Source organism: Diachasma alloeum, unplaced genomic scaffold (assembly GCF_001412515.2).
Source record: "Diachasma alloeum isolate Michigan unplaced genomic scaffold, Dall2.0 Dall_scaffold_00180, whole genome shotgun sequence".
Classification (NCBI taxonomy): Eukaryota; Metazoa; Arthropoda; class Insecta; order Hymenoptera; family Braconidae; genus Diachasma; species Diachasma alloeum.
In genome coordinates, this window is record NW_021680346.1 from 1,062,313 (window position 1) to 1,089,033 (window position 26,721).

Consider the following 26,721-nt stretch of genomic DNA (forward strand, 5'->3'; position numbering starts at 1 on the left):
TGAAATTATTCGAAAATTTCGGCTAGTGAAAGGTGAAAAAAAATCTGAAATATATGTTAAAAAATTTGTTCCTCCAATAGAAAACCATCGAAGCGAGTTAAGAGTGATCTGAAGATTATAAATAATTTTTTAAAATATTTGAAAACACGAGGTGAAGGCGTCGCCATCTTCGGAGCCCCTTTTCGCAGGGGGAGGGGGTATCCAAACAAGATGGCGCTGCCCACATCTGTCTACACCTCGCATTTTTGAACATTTCTTAAAAATATTTATCCCGCTCCTATCAACTTTAGCTCGCTTCATCCAGTTCCTCCCAAAAGAACGAATTTTTCAAGTTTCCCATTGCATAATGCAAATTTCAATCATATGAAATTATTCGAAAATTCCCGCCAGTTGCCCTAACAATGGCGGCGCCAATCAGAACTCACAGGTGCACCCGCCTCTCTCTCTCTAGAGCTCTAGAGCACCTCTAAGCAGCCCTAATCTCTCTCTCGCTCCCATTACAAGAGTATACAAAAACAAATGACTCACCCGTAAGTATACAGCATGCAGTAAGACGGTATAGTGCGTCCCGTCAGTTGTGTGAATTCTGGTGAATTCGAACAGTCGGCAAACGCAACAGACGAGAGAAACACACCCGTCAAAATGGCTGAATTAATCGCAATACCGTTGAAAAAACCGTCGGACGTTGACGTTGTCAAGCCCCTCACCAATGTCATTAAATCAACGTACAATTCAGACACCAATCAGAAGGATTACGGCGAGGCGATCAACGAGTTCAGTAAATTGAGGAACAATGCGCTGTGGCGAGCTTTTGAAAAATACGAGAGTTCTCTGGAGGTTATTTACAAGTATGTATGAGTCATTTTATTAATTATCAATTTTTCAGATGAATTCGCCGAGGGATTGGTCAGTGTTTGAACGTCATATGACGGGCGACAATTTCGCGACATTTTAGTTTGATGTCATCAGGTGAAAACTGGGATTTTCTTCAATTTCAGGTTCTTGGCAGAACAAATCAGCTGAATTATCCCCATTTTTTTTATTGGTTTATTGTTTTCATTAGGAATGTTAATTTAATTATGTTGATAATGAATGGCTTGGAAAGGAATTTTGAGAGATTTTTTCATCGGGAATTCATTAAACTCTAAAGAAAACTCTTGAAATTTCCTTTTAAAGTCATTTTTTTTTTCAAGCTTTAATGATAATTAATGAACTAATGAAGCTGGGATATTTTCATGTTGAAATTCCTGGTTGAATCGCTCTGCATTCATGATTAATTTTTGTCTACAATCTTCCAGGAACATGTCATCATTTTGAATGTCAAATCCATTGAGAATGTGTGGGCATCAATGAGTTGAGATTTAGATGACAATTTTCATGTCAATTTTAACCCGAATTTTATGATATTCCCTGCAGAATATCCGAACATAGCAAAATATTCAAATGTTTTAATTCACCATGAGAAAGCTTTAGTCCATAATTTACCGAATTTTCTAGTGAATTAAAGGATTTACTAACGTCTCCAGAATTCTCAAAAGAATAAATTTATTGATCGACGTCAGGTTCATACCCTTACCTTTTCATTAAAGTGAATAATGACAACTTCATTTTGATAAGAAAATATTCAATGGAAAGCAATTTTATGTTAGACACAGGATTTAATTCAGGAATATTCAAAAACCAAGAAATCTAGAGTTGCATTGACTGTCAAATTGGATTTTAATTATAGATTTGGAATCGTTAGATTCACAAAAACGTAAGTATTTAATTTATAAAAATAAAAACGGAATGGTCTGAAGGCTGTAGTTTTCTTATTATTTATGAATAGTTTCTCAAATATTCTTCACTATTTTCCACATCGAATTCACCAATTCTCTGAATTTTTCAAAGTTTCTATTTTTATTCTATTTCAGCTATTATGATCAACTCTGCTCCCTAGAGGGAAAAATTCCAGTTCACGAACTACAGATTCCGTTCAAATGGAAAGACGCTTTCGATCATACGATATTCGGCGGGAAATTGAGTCTTAGTACGTCCCAAAAACAATTCTCCATAGTTTATCGAATTTTATTTTGTTATTAACAATCCTGGTATTTTCCCCAGCTATCAGTACACTTTCATACGAGAAAATGTGCGTGCTGTTCAACATCGCAGCTCTACAGAGCTCTGTAGCTGCGGGGCAATCGATGGAGAGTGACGAGGGCTTGAAATTGTCTGCGAAATTATTTCAAGTGAGTAGTCAAAAAAAATTAAAGATCAGGTTTTGAGAAATTATTCAATAATTCATGATTTAACGGAAAAATAAACTGCATGCAAATCCTGTTTTCCTCGACAATAATTTGTCCCGCTATTTTATTTCTCATTTTTGGACGAAATCTACGAATTATGAATTTGGGGAAATGAATTTTGAAAATATTCACCACAAACTATTAAAAAAAATTAATAGAATTTCAGGTTTCTGTCCAAATTTTTCTATTGCCAAATTTTCTACATGAATTTTTCGATATGAATACTCCAAGTTTTTTCGCTCAATTTTTTTTCCTCATTTTGAAAAATCAAGCAAAAAAAAAACTAGAAAACTTTCAATCGAGGAATTCTTAAATAAAATGTCTCAGTAGAATAACTTATATAGAAAAATAAAATTGTATCCATTTTTCAATACCATCCTCCAAACTTAATGGAATTCTCACTAGAAAACCACTAGAATTACCCAACGAACTCGCCAGACTTCCCAATGAAAATTTTAATTAAAAAAAATAATCGCCCGAATGAACCAAGACCCTTCACCCCATTCCAGCAAGCAGCAGGAATCTTCAACTACCTAAAAGGCAACGTGATGCTGTCGATCCACCAAGAGCCGACGCCCGACATGTCGCCGGACACCCTGAGCGCCCTCTCCTCCCTGATGCTGGCGCAGGCCCAAGAGATCTTCGTCCACAAAGCGATCCACGACTCAATGAAGGAAGGAGTGATCGCCAAGCTGGCCTCCCAGGCCGAGGAGATGTACTCTGAGACAGCAAAGCTCTTCCAAAAGGACATGTTCCGCTCCTTCTGGGACAAGGACTGGGTGCCCCTGATAACAGGCAAGCAGTCTGGCTACCGAGCGATGGCGGAGCTGTACCAGGCCTCAGTCTGCAAGACGAAAAAAGCCATCGGCGAGGAGATAGCCAGACTGGAGTACGCGGTTGACCTGTTCAAAGCGGCTGCCCAGCGCTCGAACAAGCCGAACCTCTTCGAGGAGTACTCCGGACGCGCCCAGCGCCGTCTGACCGAAGTAAAAAAGGACAACGACTTCATCTACCACGAGAGAATTCCAAACGTGAAGAACCTGGAGCCCATTGGCAAGGCGAACGTGGCAAAGCTCCTGCCCCTGAGCCACCCAATGAGCTCGAGTTTCAAGGACATCTTCGAGGAGCTGCTGCCAGTGGGCGTCCACCAGGCGATCTCCTCGTACGAGATCCGCCGTAACGAGTTGGTGAACTGTGAGATCTCGAAATTACGAGAGATGACACAAGTCCTGAACACAGTATTAGCCAGCCTGAACCTGCCAGCAGCAATCGAGGACACGAGTGGCACGGAAATACCCCAGTCCCTGCTGGAGAAGGCGAGTTACGTGAGATCAGCTGGTGGCATAACAGCCCTGGAGACAGCGATGAACGATCTCCCAGACCTCCTCCAACGAAACAAAGACATTCTGGACGAGACCGAGAAGATGTTGACGGAGGAACGAGACTCCGATAATCAGCTGAGGGAGCAGTTCAAGGAGCGTTGGACGAGAATCCCCAGTGAGAAGTTGACCCAACAGTTCACTGTTAACGCCCAGAAGTATCGAGCCATCATCGACAATGCTGTGTCAGCTGACAGCACTGTCCGCCAGAAGTTCGAGGCACACAGGGAGGGAATGGAGATGCTGAGTATGGAGGAGAGTCAGCTGGCCTCTGGCATCCCCTCGGGCTCGGCTCTGCAAGCCAGCAGTGCTGTCAGCCAGCTGCAGAAGCTTATGGAGGAGGTGGAGACGCTGAAGGCCGAGCGAGATGTCATCGAGAGTGAGTTGAAGTCAGCAACAGCTGACATGAAGTCGGTCTTTCTGGCTGCCCTCGCCAAGGACGGAGCCATCGACGAGCCCAATCTCTCGGTCGAGAGCATTGGGAAGACGTACGGCGCCTTCACCAATCAGATCCGCGAGAGCTCGAGCAGACAGGAGAGCCTCGTGTCCGCTATTCAGTCTGCACACGCGGAATTTACGAGGGAACAGAGCGGATGTGGGGGGAACAGGGAGGCCATGCTCAGGAAGCTCGCCTCGGCTTACGATGCATTCAAGGAGCTGAAGAATAATCTTCACGAGGGGGCCAAGTTCTATAATGATCTTACGCAGCTGCTCGTCGTCTTCCAGAATAAAATATCGGACTTCTGCTTTGCGAGGAAGACTGAGAAGGAGGAGCTCATGAAGGATTTGACTACTAATTTGAGTCACAGTGGTCCTGCTATGACGCCTAGCATTCCAGCTCATCATTCCGCACCTGTCGAGCCTGGGTATGGGGCTGGGGGAGCCTCGCAACTGCCTTATCCCACGCAGTACCAGGGCGGCATGCCTGTGCCTTATGGCCCCTCACCCGCTGCACCTTATCCCACTTATGTGCCACCATCGATGCCTAATACGTATAATCCGTATGCCACTATGCCGTGTCCTAATCAAGGTAGTGAATCTTGTGTTGTTTCGTGAGTAGATTGTGAGGGGTGGGTTGGGGGTTTTGGTAATTTTGGCGGGGAAGTGTCAGTTAGAAGACTTCGTTTATGGAGAAGTTTGTGGAATCATGGGTGGAGGAATTCAATGGAGAACACGGAATGTTCGCTTATTTATTTTGTAGAATTTCTGTTGGATTACAGCGGGATTTTATGGGGATTCTAGTTCCCATAAAATATACAAAATAATATAAAATAAAAAACAAAATATTTTTTATTTTATATCATTTTCCTCAAAAAAATATAAGAATTATATTAAAATAAAAGATATCAAATATTTTTTAGAGGAAAAATTAACGGATTTTGATATTTCTTTAGAAATTTTTGGGTACTGATTTTTCAGAGTTTTTGCACTCAATTTTTGGTTTTTCATTCAAATATTGGAGAGAAAACTTCGAATAAACACAGTCCATTAGAAATTCTATCGAATTCTGATGGGAATTATAGTGAAATTCCAATAGAATTCTGACTTTTTGGAGGAGAAAAGTCGCTAGATGCAAAAATTTCTTTTATAGAAATTTTGGTTGAAATGTTTTCGAATTTTTCTCATTTTTTTTTTGTTTTTCATTAACAAGTCCAAAAGAAAACTTCAGCTACACAGTGCACTCGCTTAGAATTCCCGTGGGAATTATATTGGAATTCTATTAGAATTCAAACATTTTTTGTAATATTTTTTTTAAGGTAAAAACCGCGAGTCGTTGAAATTCCTTCTATAGAAATTTTGGGAAATTAATTTTTCAGGTTTTTCTTCTCTATTCTCTTTTGTTGTCCTAAAAATCCAAGAGAAAACTTCCGTTACACAATTTATTCGCTTGGAATTCCATTACAATTCCAAAAAAATTTTAGAAAAAAAAGTCGCTAAATGTAAAAATTTCTTCTACATAAATTTTGGGTCAAAATTTTTCAATTTTTTTCTCCTCAATTTTTTTGTTTTTCATTATAAAATCCAAGAGAAACCCTTATCATGTTTATATTTAGTTCTAAGTGTTATTGTACTGATGATTTAATACTACTAATTGAATGTAGCTCCATACGGTGCCCCAAGCTACCCATACCAGCCTCAGCAACCCCAGCCCGGATACAATCCTGGCTACGCAACATTTCCACGATACCCTGGGGAGCAGCCGCGTCCCGGACAGAATCCCTGGTGAATGCGGGACATCGCAGAAAGTAATTATGTCGATAATGCTCTTGTTACATAAAATTGTAATTCAGTGGAAGCTTGACGCTTGTTTATATTGTTGTCAATAAACTATTAATTCAGTTCATACTATTAAAAGTAGTCAAAGTCATTATCCAATACTTGAAAAAAATTGCAGATGCGATTAATCCTTCATCCCTTCGTGATTTATTCGTCTCCATACAATTGGACAATTTTAATTAACATGTGAAAATTCAGTGGAAAAATATTATTTTCCAAACAATTGGAGATGAAAAATTAATAGAGTGAGTCATAGTGTTTTGATTTCAATATCTTTGTCAATTATGCATTATTTCAACAAAAACGTTGATTTATTTTTCCATTTTCCTCTCAATTAAATTACATATTATCAAAGTAATGTAGTATTCAACAAGAACTAAAAAAATTCTGAAATCAAATCAATTTATGTTTGTTAATTATGCATTCATCTAAAACACGAGTAATTCAATTGCAAAAAAAGTTGCTTTTCAATGGTAAGAGGCCAAGAATGATGATTTTTCCATTTTTCTCTTTAACTTGAAATAAAAACTCATGCAAATCAATTCCCCAATTAATTTTCATAATTACACATTTAAAAAAAAGGAGTCATTTCAGTGCAAAAAAACTGAAATCAAATCCCCAATTTATTTTTGTTAATTACGCATTCATCTGAAGATACGAGTGATTTAATTTCAAAAAGTTTCTTTTGAATGTTGAGAGACCAAAAATATTGATTTCTCCATTTTCCTCTTCACCTTAAACCAAAAACTCATGCAATAAAATCCCCAATTAATTTTCATAATTACACATTAAAAAAAAACGAGTGATTTCACTGCAAAAAAAATATTGATTTATTCATCGATTTTCCTCTTCAACTTGGGACAAATCACGGAATCAATTACCACTTAATGTTCATAATTACGCATTAACAAAAAAAACAAGTGATTTCAGTGCAAAAAGAAATTTTGAGAATGAAAAATCCTCAACGTTTAGAATGGTAGCTCTCGGAGGAAGCGCTGCGTGAGGACCTCTTGAGCCTCGACTGCTCCATCCCACCGTCGCCCTCACGATTCCTCACCTCATCGTAATGTCTCCTGGACCTTGTGGACGTGGAGTGCCTGTGGGAGACGTCACTCCGACGACTGCTGTACCTCGAGATCTCCCTGCTGATCTCCTTGGACCTCGAGCGTCTCCTGCGACGTCGATCACCACTCGATTGACGCCACGATGACCTCCCATTCGCCCCCGACCTCCCTGACCTGTTCTCAGATCCCTCGTAAGATCTCAAATTGTTAATTCTACTCTGCACACGCCTGTGGACACTCTCCTGCTCGTAATTGGACCTGTTATGATCCGGGCTGTTCTCAACTCCTCTATTTTCGTTGGCAGATCTGCTCGTTATTTTTTTGTCCTCGTCGTAGGCCTCGGTGAATCGCCTGGGGCCCCTCTCCCCCTCATCTCTGGTCATTTTCCTCAAATCGTCCAGTTTTATCGTTCGTTTCTGCGCTTGTTTCCAGTGCGGGGGTGTCGCACTGCGGGATCTACTTTGAGATGGGGTGCGATACCTCTGGAATCAAACAGACATGATGAAAAAATTCTAGGAGAAATTTTCCTCAAAAAACTCCAACAACTAGCCCAAAATAAAAATATATCACGTTTTTTTACAATAAAGGAATAAATAGATGAATACAAAACTGAATTATTTGGGTTTTTACTTACGATTCATTGAGAAAATAAAAAAACATTAGCATTGAAGACTAATTATAATCAATATCTGTGAATTTTCATTCGTATTTCTTTTTGATTCGTATCGCTTTTTTTTATTTTTCAATTTGTTATCCTAGGGATTGCAATTAAATTTCAGGAGTTAGTATAATTTTTTTAACTGAAAAAGGTTCATTTGGAGACCTCTAAACCCTCAATTAATAACAATTAATCAAATGAATGTTTCGTGTACTCGATTAACTACATAAATTAACTTGATTTTAAGAAATGAATAATTTTTTTTAATTCTAGGGAAATAAAGAATTGAATGTGATTTTTTTAAATGAATACATACGAATGTTCCTCTCCCTTTGAAAACCCGTCCAGTCTTCCGATAATTGCGAGCAGCTTCTCGATTATAATATTGTTTATACTCTTTCTGATTGGAATTAGTGGTGGGTCCAGCGCGGTACAGGAACTTGTTGGCAGGCACTTCCGGTATTTCATCGGGATCGATTTTCGTGACTGACACTAGTGGATGGGGATTTTGGTACTCTTTTCCATCATTTTCATCATCTCCACTCTTGTCTGATTCTGCTGTTCTTCTATCGCTAAAAAATGTTAATGGATAAACTATACGTTGAAATCATCTGGACAGTTCAGTGGAAATGAGACTAGTTGACAGAAATTTAGAGCGAAATCATTATTTTTGTGACTTAAATAGTGAAATCTCTCTGGACACATAATTTTCTCACTATTCCACCTCTGATTATTTTTGAATTCATCTTCTAGGATTAAGATTTATCAATTGTTGATAACTGGGTTTTTCCAGAAACACAAAGAGACAAAACACATTGTCATGGAAATAAACTATTCTCTTCAAATTCTCAGGAATATATGTAATTGGCGTTTTCAATGACGTAATTGCTGCAGCTTTCAAATAAAACCGAAGAAGAATAACATATATCAATCCCCTCATTCTATTGCGCGAGTTCGATAAATTCCGACGGATAAACAAGACTCGTCTTCGTAAGAATGTTCGTGGAATCCCATTATTTTCAGTGTTTTCGTCAACACTCAATTGAAAAAAATACCGCAGACGATGAAAAACAAATCAACTTATTAATCAAATTCACTAAAACCCATGCGAAAATTTAACAAAAATAAATCTGTTACCTTTTCTTATGTTTCTTTCTTTTCTTCGAGTGTTTTCCCGATTCAGATGTGGAATCTGAGGACCTCGTTTTCTTGCTGCTTCGTGTTTCTTCTGAAATATGAAGAACTCATGAACTTAAATAGACGTCAAGAGATAATTTTATCAAAAGAGGTCTTTTCAAATTTTTAATTCCAAGTTTCAAAGCATAAAATTTAGTTAATTTCGTTCAAATAATTTTTTTATGCCGATTAACATTTATTTATCTCAAATAAAAAATGACTTGAACAAAAAATGTTAAGGATGTTCGACACCCTTTTAGCCAAAATTGACGTTGTTTTCATTTTTCTGGCAAATTATCGATGGGAGTGACGTGAAAAAATATAACGATTTTGTGGTTTGTCATTCTTTAATGGCTCACGAAGTTGCGTAGTGGTGCGATAATTTTCATGCGTTTTTTCTACAGTTTTGTGATTCTTTTTAAAAGTTTAGAGAAAACGCAGGAAAATGTTCGCACCACCTTAAAATTTCGTCAGTCATTAAATAATGACAAAACGCAAAAACGTTATATTTTTTCATGTCAATTCCATCATAAGTTTGCCAGAAAAATTAAAAAAACGTGAATTTTGGCAGAAAGGGTGTAAAACATCCTTAAGAGAAAGAGTCTGATGGGAATTTAATCAATCACGAGTTGAATTCCCTCGCGAAATGAATTATTCCGTACCTTTTGATTTAACTTTCAACACAAGTTCTCCACAGTGAACAACTTTGACATCCTGCAGTGGTCTTGACATCCTATCAACAGGCAATCCCTCAATGTGCAAGACGCAGTCCTGTCCGGAAACAACCTCTCCAAAAACTACATGGACACTGCAACAAGAGTCTCATTAGTACTCATCAGACATGAGAACATCTAGACAAAATTCAGGACGATAAATTCAATGTAATGTACACTCACTTGTCAAGATGAGGAGCGGGTTGCGTTGTACTATAACAACAAAATTACATTAAGATGATAAAAGGCGTAGAGAGAGCTTTTTCAACTTTTCATCGGGTCATTGTGGTGTAGCAATGGTACAGCAAGTCCTCGCTCATGACTACGCAAAAACAGTGCTGGTTATTTATTCCCGTGGATCCATGATCTATTGTATTTTCCACCACAACGGGAGTATTTTTATTTTCCCTTTTATATAATTGACGTTAGCTGATTAGTGAGGAGAGGAGGAGGCGACAAAGTAAATGTTTGTAACACCAAAGAGACGAATAAATAAATAAGAAAAATAATGAATAATTTTTCCTTTGGATAACTTTAATCTCTGGAGATGGACTGACTTAAATTCGCCGATGAAGCATTCGCTGCATTTCGTATTTTTAAAGTTATTGAAAATAATTTTCTCCTGGATTAGAAAATATCCCCATTTTTTGTGCAGAGAATTTTCAATGAACAATAAATTTGGGAATGATTGGATTGCGCCTGCAGAATTACATAAATAATAGTAATAATTATGTTCTTGGCACTCTAAAATAAAATAACTGAATGTTATTAGTTAGAATATAATTGTTCTGCTCCTGCAATTGTGAGATTTGAAGAAAAATGAACATGTACAGAAAAATGTGTATTTTATCATTCAATTTAACCTTTTTCTTGAAAATTTTCAAAACATTGAGTACAAATTTAACGACAAAAAATTTTTATGTTCATTGAAACAAACAGATATTCACGAATAATTATTGATCAATAATTCAACTCAACAATCGTAAAAAAAAAAGAGGAATGAGTTAATTTCGAAGCATTTTCATGATCAAAGGTCACAAGTGCCTGATGTTTTCAACACATTGTATTCAAGTGTGCAAAAATAGTGCTGCATGACGGCATGTAAAAATACAATTCACCCAGCAAAATACTCACATAAAAAACTGCGATCCATTGGTGTCTTTCCCTCGATTTGCCATCGAAAGTAGGAAAGGTTTCTCATGTTTGAGAGTAAAATTTTCGTCTAAAAAATAATTAAAAATAGTCTTCGGTCCGGTTAAAAAATATATAATTAATTAACAAAAAGAAGGGCATGAGTAAAAGATGACGTACCTGGAAAAGTGCCTCCATAGATGGACTCTCCCCCCGTGCCATTCCCCCCAGAGAAATCGCCCCCCTGTATCATGAAATCCTTGACCACACGATGAAAGATAATTCCCTTGTAATGTAGTGGTTTTCCAGTCGTTTTCCCCAGGCCCAATTCCCCGGTGCAGAGTGCACGAAAATTTTCGCACGTTTGGGGGCACAAATCGGTGAATAATTCAAATACAATTCGTCCGATTGGAAGACCCCCTATTTCCACATCGAAGAATACTCGAGGATTCACTTTCACCATGATTAAAGGATTGTTTTCTCCTAAAGGAATAATTATCAATAATAATTGATAATTTATTCGTTATTAATGGATAACTTATTCGTTAATAATTAAGAATTTACGCGAAAGGCGAGGAGTGGGGCGAAATGGACGCTTGAAATTATTTTCCATGTCCATAACTGAATAGAGAATTTATGAGTGGAGATCAGTTTAAGCTCATAATTGAAAAATAAAAACAAAATCATTAGCATTAAAAGAAAATTGTCCATTTTGCCCCATTCACCTGTGCAATATTATTGAATACTCTAAATGTTGAAAATTAAAACATTGTAAATAATTAAATGGCGTTTGATCAATAATTAAATTATCAATTGTTCGTTTAATTGCATTAAATTTAATTTTTTAAATATTGTGAATGCTGCAAATGTCAATTAATAGGGCACCCAGAATAATTATTAATAATAATTGATAATTTATCAACATTAATAAATAAAAAATGAAAGAATGATCAAGAATTCGTGAGGAAAAAATAATAAATTCCATCGATTTATTAACGAGCAGTTGGCCAAAAATTTCGCCCCAAATTTTACAGAAAAAAAAATCCTAAACTAAAATTTGAGACATTACAAAGCTCCATCCGAACGCCAAAAATAAAGAAACTACTACTTGCTCCATTCTGTACAATAACTTCTCAATTACTCTACAAATCAAATGTGGAGTTAAAATGAAATGTTAAAATGAACAAGAAACGTTAAATTGAAAAAACTCAAAAATCCTAAAAAGTGATATACAAATTAAATTTCAATTAACGTCGACGGAAATGACTCAACACTTCCACTTGCAGAAAAAACATCAAATTCCTCCATTGAAAAGATTAACTTCCCCCCGAATTTTACACAAACAAAATCCAAAACCAAAGTTTCCTTCGCACGCCAAAAACAACAACAATATATGAATCATATCAAGAGAAATTCTGTGCCCTTAAGGGGTAACAGGGGCAACATTTCCTCGAAATTTTCAAACAAATGTCCTACCCAAAGTTATTAGTATTTTTTTAATCCACAGCACACTGACCTTCACCATCACCCCCTGGAAATCAACGTGCTTTGATTTATCAAACTATCGATAACTCTGGACAGGAAATTGTTGAAAAATTTGTAAAATTGGCCGCATTCTGTTACCCCTCGACTAATCACCGAAACTAACCTCTCGTCCAGCTGTCGCCGCGATTCCCTAGTTCCGATCGCCTTCCCCGGACTCCAAACGCCCAAATCCCTCTTGAATTCGCTTCCTCAACGTGCAGTAACTTCTCGACAATAAATCGGGGTAAATTCCTCGAGACCAACTAACAACTCCGATACGCACTCACTCACGCGCTAATTATCCGCCATTTTTTCCAGGCGCCCCCTCTCTCTGCTCCCGCGAACCTCTCGGCCCCTCTCGGCCCCTCTCCAACTCCCTGCCCCCCTATTCGTCAATTCTCCTGGTTTTAGTCTTCAAGCGACGCTGGCAGCACTCATTGCGCCTTGCAGAAGCACGCCAGACACCATTACCCACCGCAAACAACGCACAAGTGTCTCTCGACCCCCAAAACCAGCGCAAAAAATAACTATCGCAGTAAAAAATTTGAACCCCGAGGAAATGAGCGTCAGTAATCGCGCGTTACACAATCACTCGGCCCCAAAATCGTGATATATTCTCGTGTGAATGTCAACACCTAAAAATTGAAATGTTTGTGGCCATGAGCTATCCCTCCGAACTTTGACGATTCGTGATTTTTCTCTCTTGAATTACGTAAAGTGCATTCTATCAACTGCCAAAGTGAACTCTAACGCATCAACTGGGCATCGAGTGGTGAGCGTCGTCACCCGAGAATATTCCTGCGCCAATAATTCACCGAGAATCGACAACATGTGGCAGCAATCGACAAACAAGTCAGTGGGGAAAGATGTTTGCAGTGAAAAACAGAGCGAGGATTCGGGAATCGTGGACTCGGGCTTTCTCTCGGGGAATATTCCAGCCTCGAGTGACCTCAGTGAAGATATCACGGGAGATATTGACCCCCCAGAGGTGCGGGAAGAGCCGCAGAAGGTGGCAGGAAACAGTGGAAGGGTGGAAGCATCAATGAGAGTTGACAGTGGAGTCGATGTTGGCTTGAGCGAGAGCCTCAGCCAGTTGAGCTTGAAAAATGTCGAGTTGAATCGACTTGGGGTGAGACAGAGGTGCGAGAGTGTTCAGCCCGAGCCCGTACTCGAGCCCATTGTCGTCAAGGTCGAGGAGACACAGCAGAGGCAGCAGGAGGATCAACACATCGAGCCTTGGCAGTTGTATTATATTCAGGACAGCGATGGGGACACGTGAGTTTTTGGAATTCCTCTATTTTTGCCAGACAGCGTTCTGGGGATTATTAATTTTTCATGGAGCTGAAACTAGAATAATCGTCAGCGAAATATTCAATTTAGGGGATATTTATTGGGGTAAAATGGACACTTTTGGCTTTTTTTTAAATGTTCATACCAGATTTGAATGTTAATGAAATTTAATAATTTTTTTTTTCAATGCACAGACCAATTCTTTATCTTTGTGATGAGCCTAAACTGAACACAACTGATGAATTTGTTTCTGAGTTCTGAACAATTGAAAAAAAGTCTAGTGCCCATTTTACCCCACCCTCCCCTACAAATTTTTTTTAAGTGCGAATGAATTTGTCCATTACTTAAACACATTTGTACACCCCTAGATTCGCCTAGAACAAATCTTCTGCTGTCGATTCTTTCGCGAATTTCAGGTTCATTAATTTTTCGGGGGAATTTTGGCTTCCGAGGGACGGCATTCCATTTTTTGCCATTTCGTCATAAATAGGGTAAACAGAACAATTTATCGACGAGGTTCAGTTTCTGGACGATTTCTATTTCCATTGAATATTCCACAAATAATAAAATGAAAATCGTACGCATTATTTCATTTTTCAATAATATTGCTCGTGTATAATCATGCGATCAGCTATTTTTCCTATTGATCGACGTTTAATGAGCAAAAAAATATGGCCCAGTCGTCCAGAAATTAGGGTTTTTGGCTGCCTTCAACTTGTTGTTAATTAAATTGTTCTTTGTTTTGTTATTTTCACTTCAAATAATTTTTTTTCTGCTAATTGAAAATCATTTGATTTTTTAATTCAATTTAATTAATTAATTTAATTTAACCGAAATTAATGAAGCATTTATTATTTCATCCAATCCAAACATTCTCAATTATTTACTAAATCAAAAACACGAGTTTATTAATTTTGAAAAAAATTATGTTGACCTAAATTCTTCTTAAATAACAAGAAAAAATTCACTTCCTCATGAGATTTTATGAACAAGAATCTAAATATCCTTTTTATCACCTCCTTGACCTTAATATATTTTTATCTAGTATTTTATGCTATATTTCAACAAAAACAAAGCAAAATTTAAAAAAAATTGAAAATTCCTAGGCCATTCTCAATAAATTAAGGAGAGGTGAATTAAATTCACCCATTTTCAATTATTTATTGAATTAAATACACGAGCTTATCAACAAAAATATTGTTGAAGTAAATTTTTCCTTAACAACAGAAAATAATAAACTTCCTCATAAAATGTTATGAATTTTAATGAGAATCTAAATATCCCTTTCAATTCCCCCTCAACCATCATTCATTTTATTCTGTAATTAATCAAAAACAAATCAAAATTAAAAAAAAATTGAAAATCCCCAGGACATTCTCAATAAATGAAGAACAGATAATATCCATCTCCTCAACGTCAATTCCCTTCCCCAATTATTGACCAACCACCCTTATTATTCCACAGTCAACTCCACATCGCGATAATCCAGGGCTTCCTCGAGGCAGCTGCATTTAGTCTCATAAAAATGGTCCCACACCCCTGCCTCCTGGACATAATCAACGACGACGGTCAAGCCCCATTACACCTCGCGGTATTAACGAGGCAACCGAGGATCGTCAGACGATTGATCCTCGGAGGGGCTAATCCCTCGTTGAGGGACAGCCGGGGCAACACAGCTCTTCATCTTGCCTGTGCAGCTAGTGATCTTTCTGCTGCAAGAGCCCTCACATATCCACTAGCTCCTATCGAGCGTAATTACTTGGGTTCACATAAAAAAATTCCAGCTTTACCACAGAATCTAGAGCAAGTCAACTATCAGGGTGAGTCCATACTGCATTCATTTAATTTTTCATCCGTTCGTTTTATTTTTTATTCATTTTCCAAGAGAAATTTAATAAAAAATAAAACGATTTTAGATTTATTTTTAGAATGATAATTTAGAATTTTTTATTCCCCTTCGCGATAAGCTCAAACTACTCCTGATTGCAACTGATGAATTCGTCTTTGAGTTATGAACATGAAAAAATATCAAAAGTATCCATTTTGCCCCAGTCTACAAGCGGTACAGCAAAGGATTCCTCTCACTGCCTCAGGGTTTCCCCAAAGAATCGAAAAACAATTCAGATAACGTTTGAAAGGCAGCACCTGAGCCTAAATAAAACCCATTTACCCACCAGTATTCTCTCAAGTGTCACCTTGGGGTGATTTTCATCCTTTCATTTTATTCTTTATTCATTCGTTTTATTTTTTATTCATTTTCCAAGAGAAATGTAATAAAAAATAAAACGATTTTAGATTTATTTTCCAAATGGTAATTTAGAATTTTTTATTCCCCTTCGCGATAAGCTCAAACTACTCCTGATTGCAACTGATGAATTCGTCTTTGAGTTATGAACATGAAAAAATATCAAAAGTATCCATTTTGCCCCAGTCTACAAGCGGTACAGCAAAGGATTCCTCTCACTGCCTCAGGGTTTCCCCAAAGAATCGAAAAACAATTCAGATAACGTTTGAAAGGCAGCACCTGAGCCTAAATAAAACCCATTTACCCACCAGTATTCTCTCAAGTGTCACCTTGGGGTGATTTTCATCCTTTCATTTTATTCTTTATTCATTCGTTTTATTTTTTATTCATTTTCCAAGAGAAATGTAATAAAAAATAAAACGATTTTAGATTTATTTTCCAAATGATAATTTAGAATTTTTTATTCCCCTTCGCGATAAGCTCAAACTACTCCTGATTGCAAATGATGAATTCGTCTTTGAGTTATGAACATGAAAAAATATCAAAAGTATCCATTTTGCCAGTCTACAAGCGGTACAGCAAAGGATTCTTCTCACTGCCTCAGAGTTTTCCCGAAGGATCGAAAAACAATTCAGATAACGTTTGAAAGACAGTACCTGGGCCTAAATAAAGCCCATTACCCACTGATATTCTCTCGAGAGTCACCTGGGGGTGATTTTCATCCTTTAATTTATTCTTTATTCATTCGTTTTATTTTTTATTCATTTTCCAAGAGAAATGTAATAAAAAATAAAACGATTTTAGATTTATTTTCCAAATGATAATTTAGAATTTTTTATTCCCCTTCGCGATAAGCTCAAACTACTCCTGATTGCAAATGATGAATTCGTCTTTGAGTTATGAACATGAAAAAATATCAAAAGTATCCATTTTGCCAGTCTACAAGCGGTACAGCAAAGGATTCTTCTCACTGCCTCAGAGTTTTCCCGAAGGATCGAAAAACAATTCAGATAACGTTTGAAAGGCAGCACTTGAGCCTAAATAAAACCCATTTACCCACCAGTATTCTCTCAAGTGTCACCTTGGGGTGAAATACTCACTTCAACCATTAGGAATATTCAACTGCGAAAGGAACAATAGTGAGGGGATTTTATTGCATCGATAATCGAGTGGAATAAGTCAATGATACTGGCATTAAGTTTATTGTGGGAGATGTGTGTTGGGAAATCCCAGGGTCTCACTGACGAAACGACTGAATGAGAAACTCTCACGATTAATTCTGTATTGATGAGTTCTATAAACCGATTTAATGCGTATTTGGAAAGATATCGAGGCATTTTATCATGAATGGATTTATATATTTCTATTTGAAGTCAATTATTTATTATATTATCAAGATATTTCGGTCAATTTTAATTGCAAAAACTTAAACAAAATTATTATTATTAATTTATTTTTATTATTTTCTAATTTTTTAGATCTTCAATAAAAAATTAATGCGACAATTCACGAGATTTTAAATCCACAAATTTTAGGATTAACTATTTTGAATCATGTGAAAAATGTTATTTCTGCATAAGAAAAACAGTTTGAGATCCAGAAAATTATTAAAATCTCGTAAATATTCACCAAATATTTTCCAATTCATTAATATCAAGTTTTTGAAATCTTAAAATAAATTGTGAATTAGTCGTTTTTTCCTTCTGACTAGAACAATTACCGGAGTTCAACCTCAACCCAATAACCGGTAATGTATGATTTCAAACCATTATTTCAAGTTAACGATGTGGGTTTTTAAACGCTCCCTATCAGTCCCAAAACTCATCGCTTATCACCACACGAATCGGACAGATACTCAGGTAGAATGAGCGTAAAATATGCGAGTGCCGTTCTTTCTATCGTGGGGAAACCCCAGTCCAACTCGACTGCTTCGAGAAATTCCTTGTCAGATATAGCCTTGCGCGTGTTTTCCCAACTACCAAGCGACATCATTACACTTCCATGTGTAAAGCATGTGCTTCCTACTGTGTCTATCGTAAACAGCGTATATTTTTCGCATTTGCGAATTGATCTCACCGTGAGAAAAGTTCAAGTAAAAATTAATATTTTCTCAACTCAGAGCTGTCTTCCGAATTCTGATTTGAAGACGAATTGAATTGCATTATTTTTTCGCTTCGCGAAGATGAGTAAATGTGAATAAAAATCACATGAAAATTCACATCAAATAGATAGTTTCCTCGATTCTAATGAAAGATTTAACGGAAATGAATGAATTATTTATTCATTTGCGTGAGAAAAGTCCAAATAAAAATTCATCTCTTCTCAACTCAGAGTTGTCTTCCAAATTCTGATTTGAAGACGAATTGAATTGCATTATTTTTTCGCTTTATCGTGATGTTCGTAAATATTGGAGACAGTGGACGATGATCGGGCAGTCGTCACGGTCGAGTGAATGTATTTCAAATTGAGGAAGAATCAGTTCAGGAGGGGACGTGAATCGTAACGATTCGAGGCTCGTGGGGAAAACCCACACATTCGGGCGAGACCTGCGATTTTCACTCGTCATTATCAGTCTACAATGAACAAAGATAACTTTCCCTGACCAATATTTGAGGATGGGAAAGCCCAATGGTTGTAGGGGTACTTTCGCGCGAACGATTTTCTAATGACCTGTATTTTGGAGAAAACGAATGACAAAATAACTGTTTTTTTAAATGAGGATTTGTCGTTCTTCGCGGAGAAACTAACATTTTATCGTTTTAACGATGATGATGAAGATGAGAATACTAGAAACAAAAATTCCCTGTCAATTTCTTGTTTAAATTTTTTTTAAGGATTTGATCTTCAAACTTTTGACAATAATAAATGAAAACAGTTGGGATTTCTCACTTTTTTTCATGATAACAGATAAGTTTATGCCATTTTGCATTCTTTTAAAAATATTTTTTAAATTTTGCATTGTTTTTTAAAATTGGCATGTTCTTTTAAATGTCAGTTTTGCATTTAAAAAATAGATTCCAAAGTGAAATGACAAATTTATAACCATAAAATTGTTCTATTATAATAAATTGATGATTAATTTGGTTTTTCTCAACTTTTTTTCCTTCTCTCAATACACTAGGGATAAATGATGTTCTGGTCATATATCACTCGATCACTTTCCCCAAAAATCGTGAATAATGAAAGTCTAAAATTGAATTTCCACAAAATCCATCGATTAACCCCTGATTTTTAATAATTAAACCTTTTGAGGCGTGCGCACCGTTTTAATGAAATCAGATGTCTTGATTGCGAATTGATAAATATCAAAGAGGCCATTATCAATGTTTTTACCACTTGAAAATTGCCCTGTCCTCCGTATCATCCTGTCGATTTCAAAATTATTAATGACTCAAGACCTCTCTTTCTCCTTAATGTAATGACTATTTTTATTTCCGGGTAATACCCAGCGACTCGATGACGCGACGCGGAAATCCCATTGTCCGTGAGAGTCGTAGAAATAGGTCATCAATAGCTTTAATTGAATGATCATTAACAAAACATTTTGCCGTCGAAAATGCGTATTAAATTGGCTTAAAAAAATTAAATCATGAAGTACGAAAATTTGATGAGAAACATTGTATTAAACACTTCCTTCCATTCCAAAGAATAACGAAAGACCCGGAAATTATAGCCAATTGAAAAAATCGGTATTGTGACATCAGATCGCGTCATAAATAAATTAAACATATTAAATCGCGTCCTACTAAATTAATAATAAATAAATTCCTCGATAACGTTTTTTATCCTTCGAAAATTGAATTCCAAATTTATTAATTCATTTATTCAATTGAAATTCTCCGAGAATTTCAATTAAAAATTCTCAACAAATCGTGAAATTCAGTCATGCCTAAGCCCTCAATCCACAATAACAAGAATTGAGGGATAAATTGACATCAAGTAAACCCACAAATTAATGAATAACAGCGAAAATGTGTATTAAATCGGCTTAAGACAATAAAATCATGAAATACGAAAATTTAACGAGAAACATCATATAAAGATTTCCTCTCAAAGAATAACGAAAGATCAGGAAATTATAGGCAATTGAAAAATCTGTATTGTAACGTCAGATCGTGTCGTATAATACAAACATTTCCACTGATATTTTTCATCTTCAAAGATAAAAAAATGTAATGAAACACGAAAATTTCTCAATAATGTCTTTTATAATTTGTAATTCCTCTATAATGAAAATAAATTAAATCAATAATAAATAATAATAAATATTCCTCGATAATGTCTTTTATAATTCAAAAATTTTATTCCGAATTTATTTGTTTATTCATTCAATTGAACTTCTCCAAGAACTTGAATTGAATAAATAAATAAATAAGCCCTCGATCCATAATATAAAAAATTTGCGGTGTCAATTGACATTGAATAAACCCACAAATTAATGAATACCAGCAACCGCATATTACATCACACAAGCGTAGACACAAGTCCGATGTTTTTGATTATTTTTTTTAAATACCTGCGGGGTTATTTGCGCCTGCACTCATCTCTGGGGAAAGCCCGACAGCGGCGTAGCCTCGAGGGGACAAGTTCCTCATAACAACGTCCACTCAATTTTCTCGATTCCATTTGTATTTCAATAATTCATTAACGATGATTCCGGACAGCGTATGCGCAGAAATTTTGATTTATTGGTTTCGAATAATCTAAGAGAACGCATTTTTATTCACATTTTATCGGAATTATTGGGTGCGCCGATATTTGGGGGTATAAATTCCTCCGCCAGTGGAGGAGGAAAGAACGTGGGCTAGTGTGGAACAGAGCATGCCAGACTTTAATTTTAGAAAATCACTTTGATCGTCGCAAACCTAGTTTGGATCGCGGGAGACTAGCCAAGTCTCGGGCTGTGATTCACGGTAGCTTCCTACTTGCGTCTGTAATCACTGGAGGCACGTACGATTTTTATTGTTTATAAATAAACGGGGGTAAAAATGGAGAATTGGCATTCATTCTTGGTTAAGAATAGAGAAAGAGAGAGAGAGAGAGAGAGAGAGAGAGAGAGAGAGAGAGAGAGAGAGAGATAGAGAGANAGAGAGAGAGAGAGAGAGAGAGAGAGAGAGAGAGAGAGAGAGAGAGTCATGTGGGACATGCCTGTCTAATTGTATTCCCTTCGATCACAGGGATCATTCGATATGTTGAATGTTGATTTATTCAAAATGATGAATGACTGAATTTGGAAATCATGACGGGGAATTTTACATTTAAGTTATGGAGTAGTGAGCACCTTTGGACGAAACTTATTACAAGCCTAGCGAGTTTTATAGAAAAAATCAGTAGAATTTCATCTGTCTATGCAGATTTTTCCTTTGGGACATTTTCTATAGGAATTTCTTGACAGATTTTTTCACTCTAATTTTCTTCTCTTTTTCATGAAAAAAAATTAGGCAGAAAAACTTGGAAAGTTTGAGCTGAGGAATTTCTATAGAAAATATCTGAATAGAATAAGTTGTATGGAAAAATCGAATACTGTTGATTTTTTCTATCGAATATTTTCCATTGATAAAAGCTCAATAGATTCGGCTAAAAACTAATAGACAATTTTATAAAAATCCAATAGAATTTTCTATAGAATTCTCCAAAAATCCATTAGATTTCTATAGATTTTTCTATAGATTTTGGAAATTTCTACCAAAATATATAGAAAGTTCTATTGGGTTTCTACAGAATTCGCAAAAAAAATCTATTGGAGTTCCATTAAAAATTCAATTGTGCCCGGTGGCCTGGCGTAGTGGTTAAGGCCGTTGCCTTAACACAACGGATAGGTTCCAGGTTCGATTCCTGGCCGGGTAGAATGGTGAGATCTAACCATTTTTAAAGTCTTGATCAATCGCCATATAGTCTCATCAGACTCGAAGCGATATAAAATAAGCATAAAAAAAAAAAAAAAAATTCAATTAGCTCTTGGCTGACTTTATCAAGAAATTCCGCAGCTTTACTGCGTGTATTTTTTCAGAGAAAATATCCAATCGAATCTATTTTATAGAATAAATTAGTAGAATTTCATCTGTCTGCAATTTTTTCTATTGAGACATTTTCTACAGGAATCCCTCGACCTGAATTTCCACTCTAATTTTCATATAGAATATCGCAATAAATAATTTGTACATGCCCCCAACTTTCTTTTAGTTTCTCCTAAAATAAAACTGTTCTTTACTCGAAAGTTTGATATTTTTTCTTCGCAGGAGAAACTTGTTTACACATCGCAGCAGCAAAGGATCAAGTCGACCTAGTTCGTTTATTACTGAGACTCGGAGCTGATTTGGAAGCGAGGGAAGGACTATCCGGCAAAACAGCATTGCACATTGCTATAGAGCACGGATGTCACTCAGTGGTGTCATTTCTACTCAAAGAATGTAGACCCTGTCTAGATGCCCCCAATTACGCTGGTCTGACTGCCTATCAAATTGCAATCTGTCTAGACAGCCAGCTCGCAAACGATCTCGTTAAACTCGGCGCCACACCTGAACCCTTACCCGAGTCGGACTCAGAGGGCAGTGAGGATTCTGATGAGGACGATGTCTATCTACCGACGCTGTCTAGGCTAGGACCGAGAATTGGCGTCAGGGCGTAAATTGACGCACGAAAAAAAAATTTCATAGGAATAATCATTTCTAGAGAATTCGATAAAAAATTCTATTCGATTTCTATTGAAAATTCCATTAGTTTTTTGGCTGATTCTGTTGGAGAATTTCGTAGGTTCACTGCGCGTTTTTTTAAAAGAATGTCTGAGAGAAATTAATTTATATAAAAAGTCAGTGGAATTTTATCTTTTTATAGCTTTTCTATTGAGGTTCTACAGAAATTCCTCGACGCAAATTTCCTAAATTATTTCCATCCTATTTCTATTCTCTTTTCAAAACAAAAATACAACAAACAATTTGAAAAATTGAAGCGAGAAATTTCTATAGAAAATATTTCAATGGAATAAATTTTATTAAAAAAAATTGAATTCTATTGATTTTTCTATAGAAATTCCTCGACGCAAATTTTTAAAATTATTTCCACCCTATTTCTATTCTTTTTTCAAAACAAAAATGCAACAAAAAACATGAAAAATTGAGACGAGGAATTTCTATAGAAAATATTTCAATGGAATAAATTTTATTAAAGAATTAAATTCTATTGATTTTTTCTATAGGATAATTCCCATTGTAAATTTCTACTGCTGTGAAATTCTCCAATAGAATCGCCCGGAAACTTATAGAAATCCAATAGAAATATTTATGTGAAATTTTTTCAAACGTGTTTAGAAAATTGTGAATTTTATTTCTGAAAAATGGGGTTTTGCGTGAAATTTCCTTACTGCTGGAGATAATTGAATGAAGAATATCAGAAGTGTTCGATGGAATAGCCCTCTAGAGCCTCTAGAGATTGTATAAAAATTTTGGAAGACATTGAAAACCTGAAACTGATGAAATACTTGAATTATTAATTTATTCTTACTTTCCGCTCGGACGATCCGTCCAGTTCTATCTTACATCATCCTGTTTATTTTATTTTCTAATAATCATTATTTACGTTTAATTCGAAGCGCCTCGGGGTCTCTCTAGAACGAACGGTCAGAGATAGACTAAAGGTGTGTCATTTATCGAAATTTTGGAAATGACTGTCACCGATTGAATTTGTACAAACTTAATTGACCTGTTGCTGAGAGAGTGACTTTAGGTTTAGACGAAGGAAATTCTCACATTTCACTCACAAATTTTAATGCCCTGGGTACGGAGTTGTACCGTCATGTACGAATATATTTCCATACTTTCCACCTCATCAGACATTGTACAAAATCATGCTGTATGAAAATGTAATGAATCATTCGTGTAATCGAGTAGATTAAGAATTAAAGAATTGGAGATTATGGAGTAAAAGCAAAGAGTATTTTATTCAGATTATTCACATCTTGAATGGTGAATTATCTTGATAATAAATGACCTCAGATGAACCTTTCAAATACCCTTAAATTAATTTACTATGAATTATTATCAATAATTTCCAGCAGAGTAAACCTGATGGTTTGAATCCTTTAATCAAAAAGATTCTCAATAATTTATGAGATGAAGTCTACTGGATAAATTTGGAACAAATTAAATTAAATGAATTTGGAATAGTGTCCTCCTCGAGTCAGTGTGACGAGTGGGTACATCAGGGCTCTGCGCAAATGGAGTGAAATTGAGAGGATAATACATGGAGCAAGCAGAAAAATAAAACCTACGATTTTGATCGAAAAATGGAAATATCTCGGAAACTGTATGAACGGGTATGCATATTTTCATCGATTGAGATAGAAGACATCGAGCCGAATATTTTGAAACAAAAAATATTGAAATCGGTTGAGTAGTTTTTGAGATATTTGCGAAAAACCGTTGAGAAACAAATGGCGATTTCTCAAAAACGGCTGGATCGATTGCGCTGAAATTACGCACAAAGTTAGTTCCCATTAGTGCCTATAATCTGACACAATTTCAGATTTTTTGGAATCATTTTAGTCCCTTAATTCTTCAATTTTTCACGATTCCAATGCTTCCATTCGGAAGCAAAAATACATAAACGCCAGTAAACACTTACATCAGTAAAAAAATATATTAATATGAAATTGTAGTCATTATACATCATGTCAAAACAAAGTTAACATCAATAACTTATGACTAACAGTCTGAGTTTTTGACTGAATGCCCGAGAAACTTGTGCATCATATGCAATAATCATTCCTCATAACTTCATTAAACATTAGAATTAATACTTTTACTTTGGAATCAAGTCCATGGGATATTTCTATGCATCCACTTGAAGCTCTGATGACACCCACAGTGCAGAAATCTTCCAGAACAACGCTCTCTCCTCCTCATTCCTCAGAATACTCTCAGCAAATTGCGCGGCAAACTGTTTGTCAAATTGACGGCCTCTCCCTCCCAAATTTGTAGGTCTCATCATAAGGAGTTTCCTCTGTTGATCCTCCAGTCCCTCAAACATTATGCTGCACAGATTCAAATTTGCCCTCTTGAAGACAACAGAGAAAGCCAAACCCAAGAGCTCATGTTTCGAGCTGAACCTTTTCCAAAAAATTCTCCAAACCTTCTGGAAGGGTTCACACACGGTTTTCTGGTAATCATTCTTCATCCACTCCTGGCAATTTCCAACCATTTGAAAGAACTCAACGAAGCCTCCCTCATTATCAGTCTCTAAATCTCCACTAAAAATTCCTATTGTAAAGACGACGCGCAAATAACCTACGAAATTCTTCAACAGAATCGACCAAAGAAACTAATGGATAATTCAATAGCAATCCAATAGACCTTTTTCGTGAATTCTTTGCGTTTTTCAATGGCCGTTTTTACACATTTGTGTATAGCAGTTACAACAAACCTTGTGATTTCAACATTTGAAAAATAATACGATGCAACACCTCTCGTAGTCGCCAGCGACCGTTAGCAGTCGTCCCAACATGCGAATGAAAATCCACCTTGACGTTATCATTATCATTATAATATCACTGCCAAAACGCTCGGGCACGGAACGTGCTTCAATAAGTTTCTGGAGCTTTCTACACCATTCGGTACACAGACATAAAGACACCGGTACAAATCGGTGAAAATCACTTGTGCAACTGCATTCAAGAGTATCATCAGTCACAATTTGTTTTTCATTTCTCGTCGAAGGGAGAGCATTCGATAAACAACGCATAATAGAGTTAAAAAAGTGAAGAGCACAGGGTGAACTGTGAACATCACAACAGTAGAAGCCACGAGATCCCAACGAAGGACGGAGCAAGACTCCGAAAGAGTGATTTCTCCACTTTTTTAAAACAATTTCTTGATTATTGGTGAATCCGTCAGATATCACACAACGTAATGTCACAGGTAAAATTATTGCATTTGTTTTTCTTCTAATCGTCACATTTTCGAGATATTTCATAACCTCTGAACGAAAATATCAATCAATTTTTGATAAAAGAGGCATCAGATCAAATGAGAAATTAATTTTTGGAGAATATTTAGGACTTTAAATGAGAGGAACATTTTTGGGGCGGAATGAGAGCGCCAAAAAGGTCTCGATAACAATTTTGCTATCGCCCTTTAATTTCAAGACAAGGAGTGATTAAAATGAGTCGTATTTTAATGCTTGATAACTTGTGAAGCAATGGTACGATTCAGATAAATCAGGCCTCATTTTGAAGATGAATAAAATATCTTGAAAATGAGGGCAAATTCGTTGAAATTCACTCTGCAGATGTCGAGTCATCGATGATTGTATAATTATACAATGTGGAATTCAGATTCTAGATATTTTTTTTTATTTCTGAATGTGAATTAGAGTTGGATTAAAATTTTTATCAACATGAAGGGGATAGGGTAGGTTGGAGTAAAACGGACACTTGACTTTTTTTTTTTAATGTTAATGAGGAGTTGAAATGTTGATAAAATTTAATAATTTTTTTTTTCAGTACAAAGAACAATTCTTTCCCTTTGTGACGAGCCTAAACTGAGCTCAATTGATCAATTTGTTTCTGAGTTATGAATAATTTTAAAAAAGTCTAAAGTGTCCGTTTTACCCGAACCTCCCCTAACTCTTTCATAGGAAAACCTAGCGAATTGTAAAAACAATTCTATTTCATTTCTGAAATATTCCATGAACAAAAATCAATAAAATTCTATTTTTTGTCTGCAATGTACTCTATTGTGATTTTCTACAGAAATTTCTTCGCTCAAATTTCCAAAGTATTTTTGTTCGAATTTTCTAATGAAATAAAGAAAATAAAGTAGAAAAAACTGTAAAAATTGTCGATAAATTCCTATAGAAAATTCTTCCATGGAAAAAGTTCTTTTCTATAGAATATTTTCCATTTAACATTTCACGAAAATGTTTTCGTCCGTGAATCGAAAAGCCCCACCCGAGCCTGACTAGAACCCCCCCCCCCCCCCCCC

At 36.2% G+C, this 26,721-nt stretch overlaps 4 protein-coding genes across 7 annotated transcripts in view; 3 read left to right on the plus strand and 1 right to left on the minus strand.

The window, feature by feature from the left end:
- The first annotated feature begins 528 nt into the window (after positions 1–528).
- LOC107044802 (programmed cell death 6-interacting protein) lies at positions 529–6,016 on the plus strand. Its single transcript, XM_015266836.1, has 5 exons — positions 529–848; positions 1,914–2,029; positions 2,104–2,231; positions 2,798–4,697; positions 5,770–6,016. The coding sequence occupies exons 1-5, from the start codon at positions 643–645 to the stop codon at positions 5,892–5,894; spliced, it is 2,475 nt and encodes an 824-aa protein (XP_015122322.1). The 5' UTR covers positions 529–642; the 3' UTR covers positions 5,895–6,016.
- A 734-nt stretch (positions 6,017–6,750) lies between these two features.
- LOC107044807 (peptidyl-prolyl cis-trans isomerase cyp11) lies at positions 6,751–12,544 on the minus strand. 4 transcript variants are annotated; one of them, XM_015266860.1, is made up of 9 exons: positions 12,203–12,319; positions 11,920–12,051; positions 10,867–11,169; positions 10,690–10,777; positions 9,739–9,768; positions 9,505–9,650; positions 8,804–8,894; positions 7,983–8,238; positions 6,751–7,490 (listed from the first exon to the last, which is right to left on the minus strand). In XM_015266860.1, the coding sequence occupies exons 3-9, from the start codon at positions 11,147–11,149 to the stop codon at positions 6,906–6,908; spliced, it is 1,479 nt and encodes a 492-aa protein (XP_015122346.1). In that variant the 5' UTR covers positions 11,150–11,169; positions 11,920–12,051; positions 12,203–12,319; the 3' UTR covers positions 6,751–6,905. The 4 variants fall into 4 exon arrangements, with proteins under 4 accessions (XP_015122346.1, XP_015122333.1, XP_015122340.1 ...); XM_015266847.1 differs by lacking the exons at positions 11,920–12,051; positions 12,203–12,319 and adding an exon at positions 12,335–12,544; XM_015266854.1 differs by lacking the exon at positions 11,920–12,051.
- Positions 12,545–12,607: 63 nt separating this feature from the next.
- Positions 12,608–22,720, plus strand: LOC107044825 (NF-kappa-B inhibitor cactus). Its single transcript, XM_015266871.2, has 3 exons — positions 12,608–13,485; positions 14,965–15,320; positions 21,985–22,720. Exons 1-3 carry the CDS (start codon positions 13,040–13,042, stop codon positions 22,371–22,373), a joined length of 1,191 nt encoding a protein of 396 aa, XP_015122357.1. The 5' UTR covers positions 12,608–13,039; the 3' UTR covers positions 22,374–22,720.
- Positions 22,721–25,293: 2,573 nt separating this feature from the next.
- The window catches only part of LOC107044146 (stress-induced-phosphoprotein 1), a 4,156-nt gene continuing 2,728 nt past the window's right edge, over positions 25,294–26,721 (plus strand). Inside the window, exon 1 of the mRNA XM_015265930.2 lies at positions 25,294–25,656. Within this exon, the coding sequence (XP_015121416.1) occupies positions 25,648–25,656 (9 nt within the window). The 5' untranslated portion in view covers positions 25,294–25,647. The remainder of the gene's footprint in view (positions 25,657–26,721) is intronic.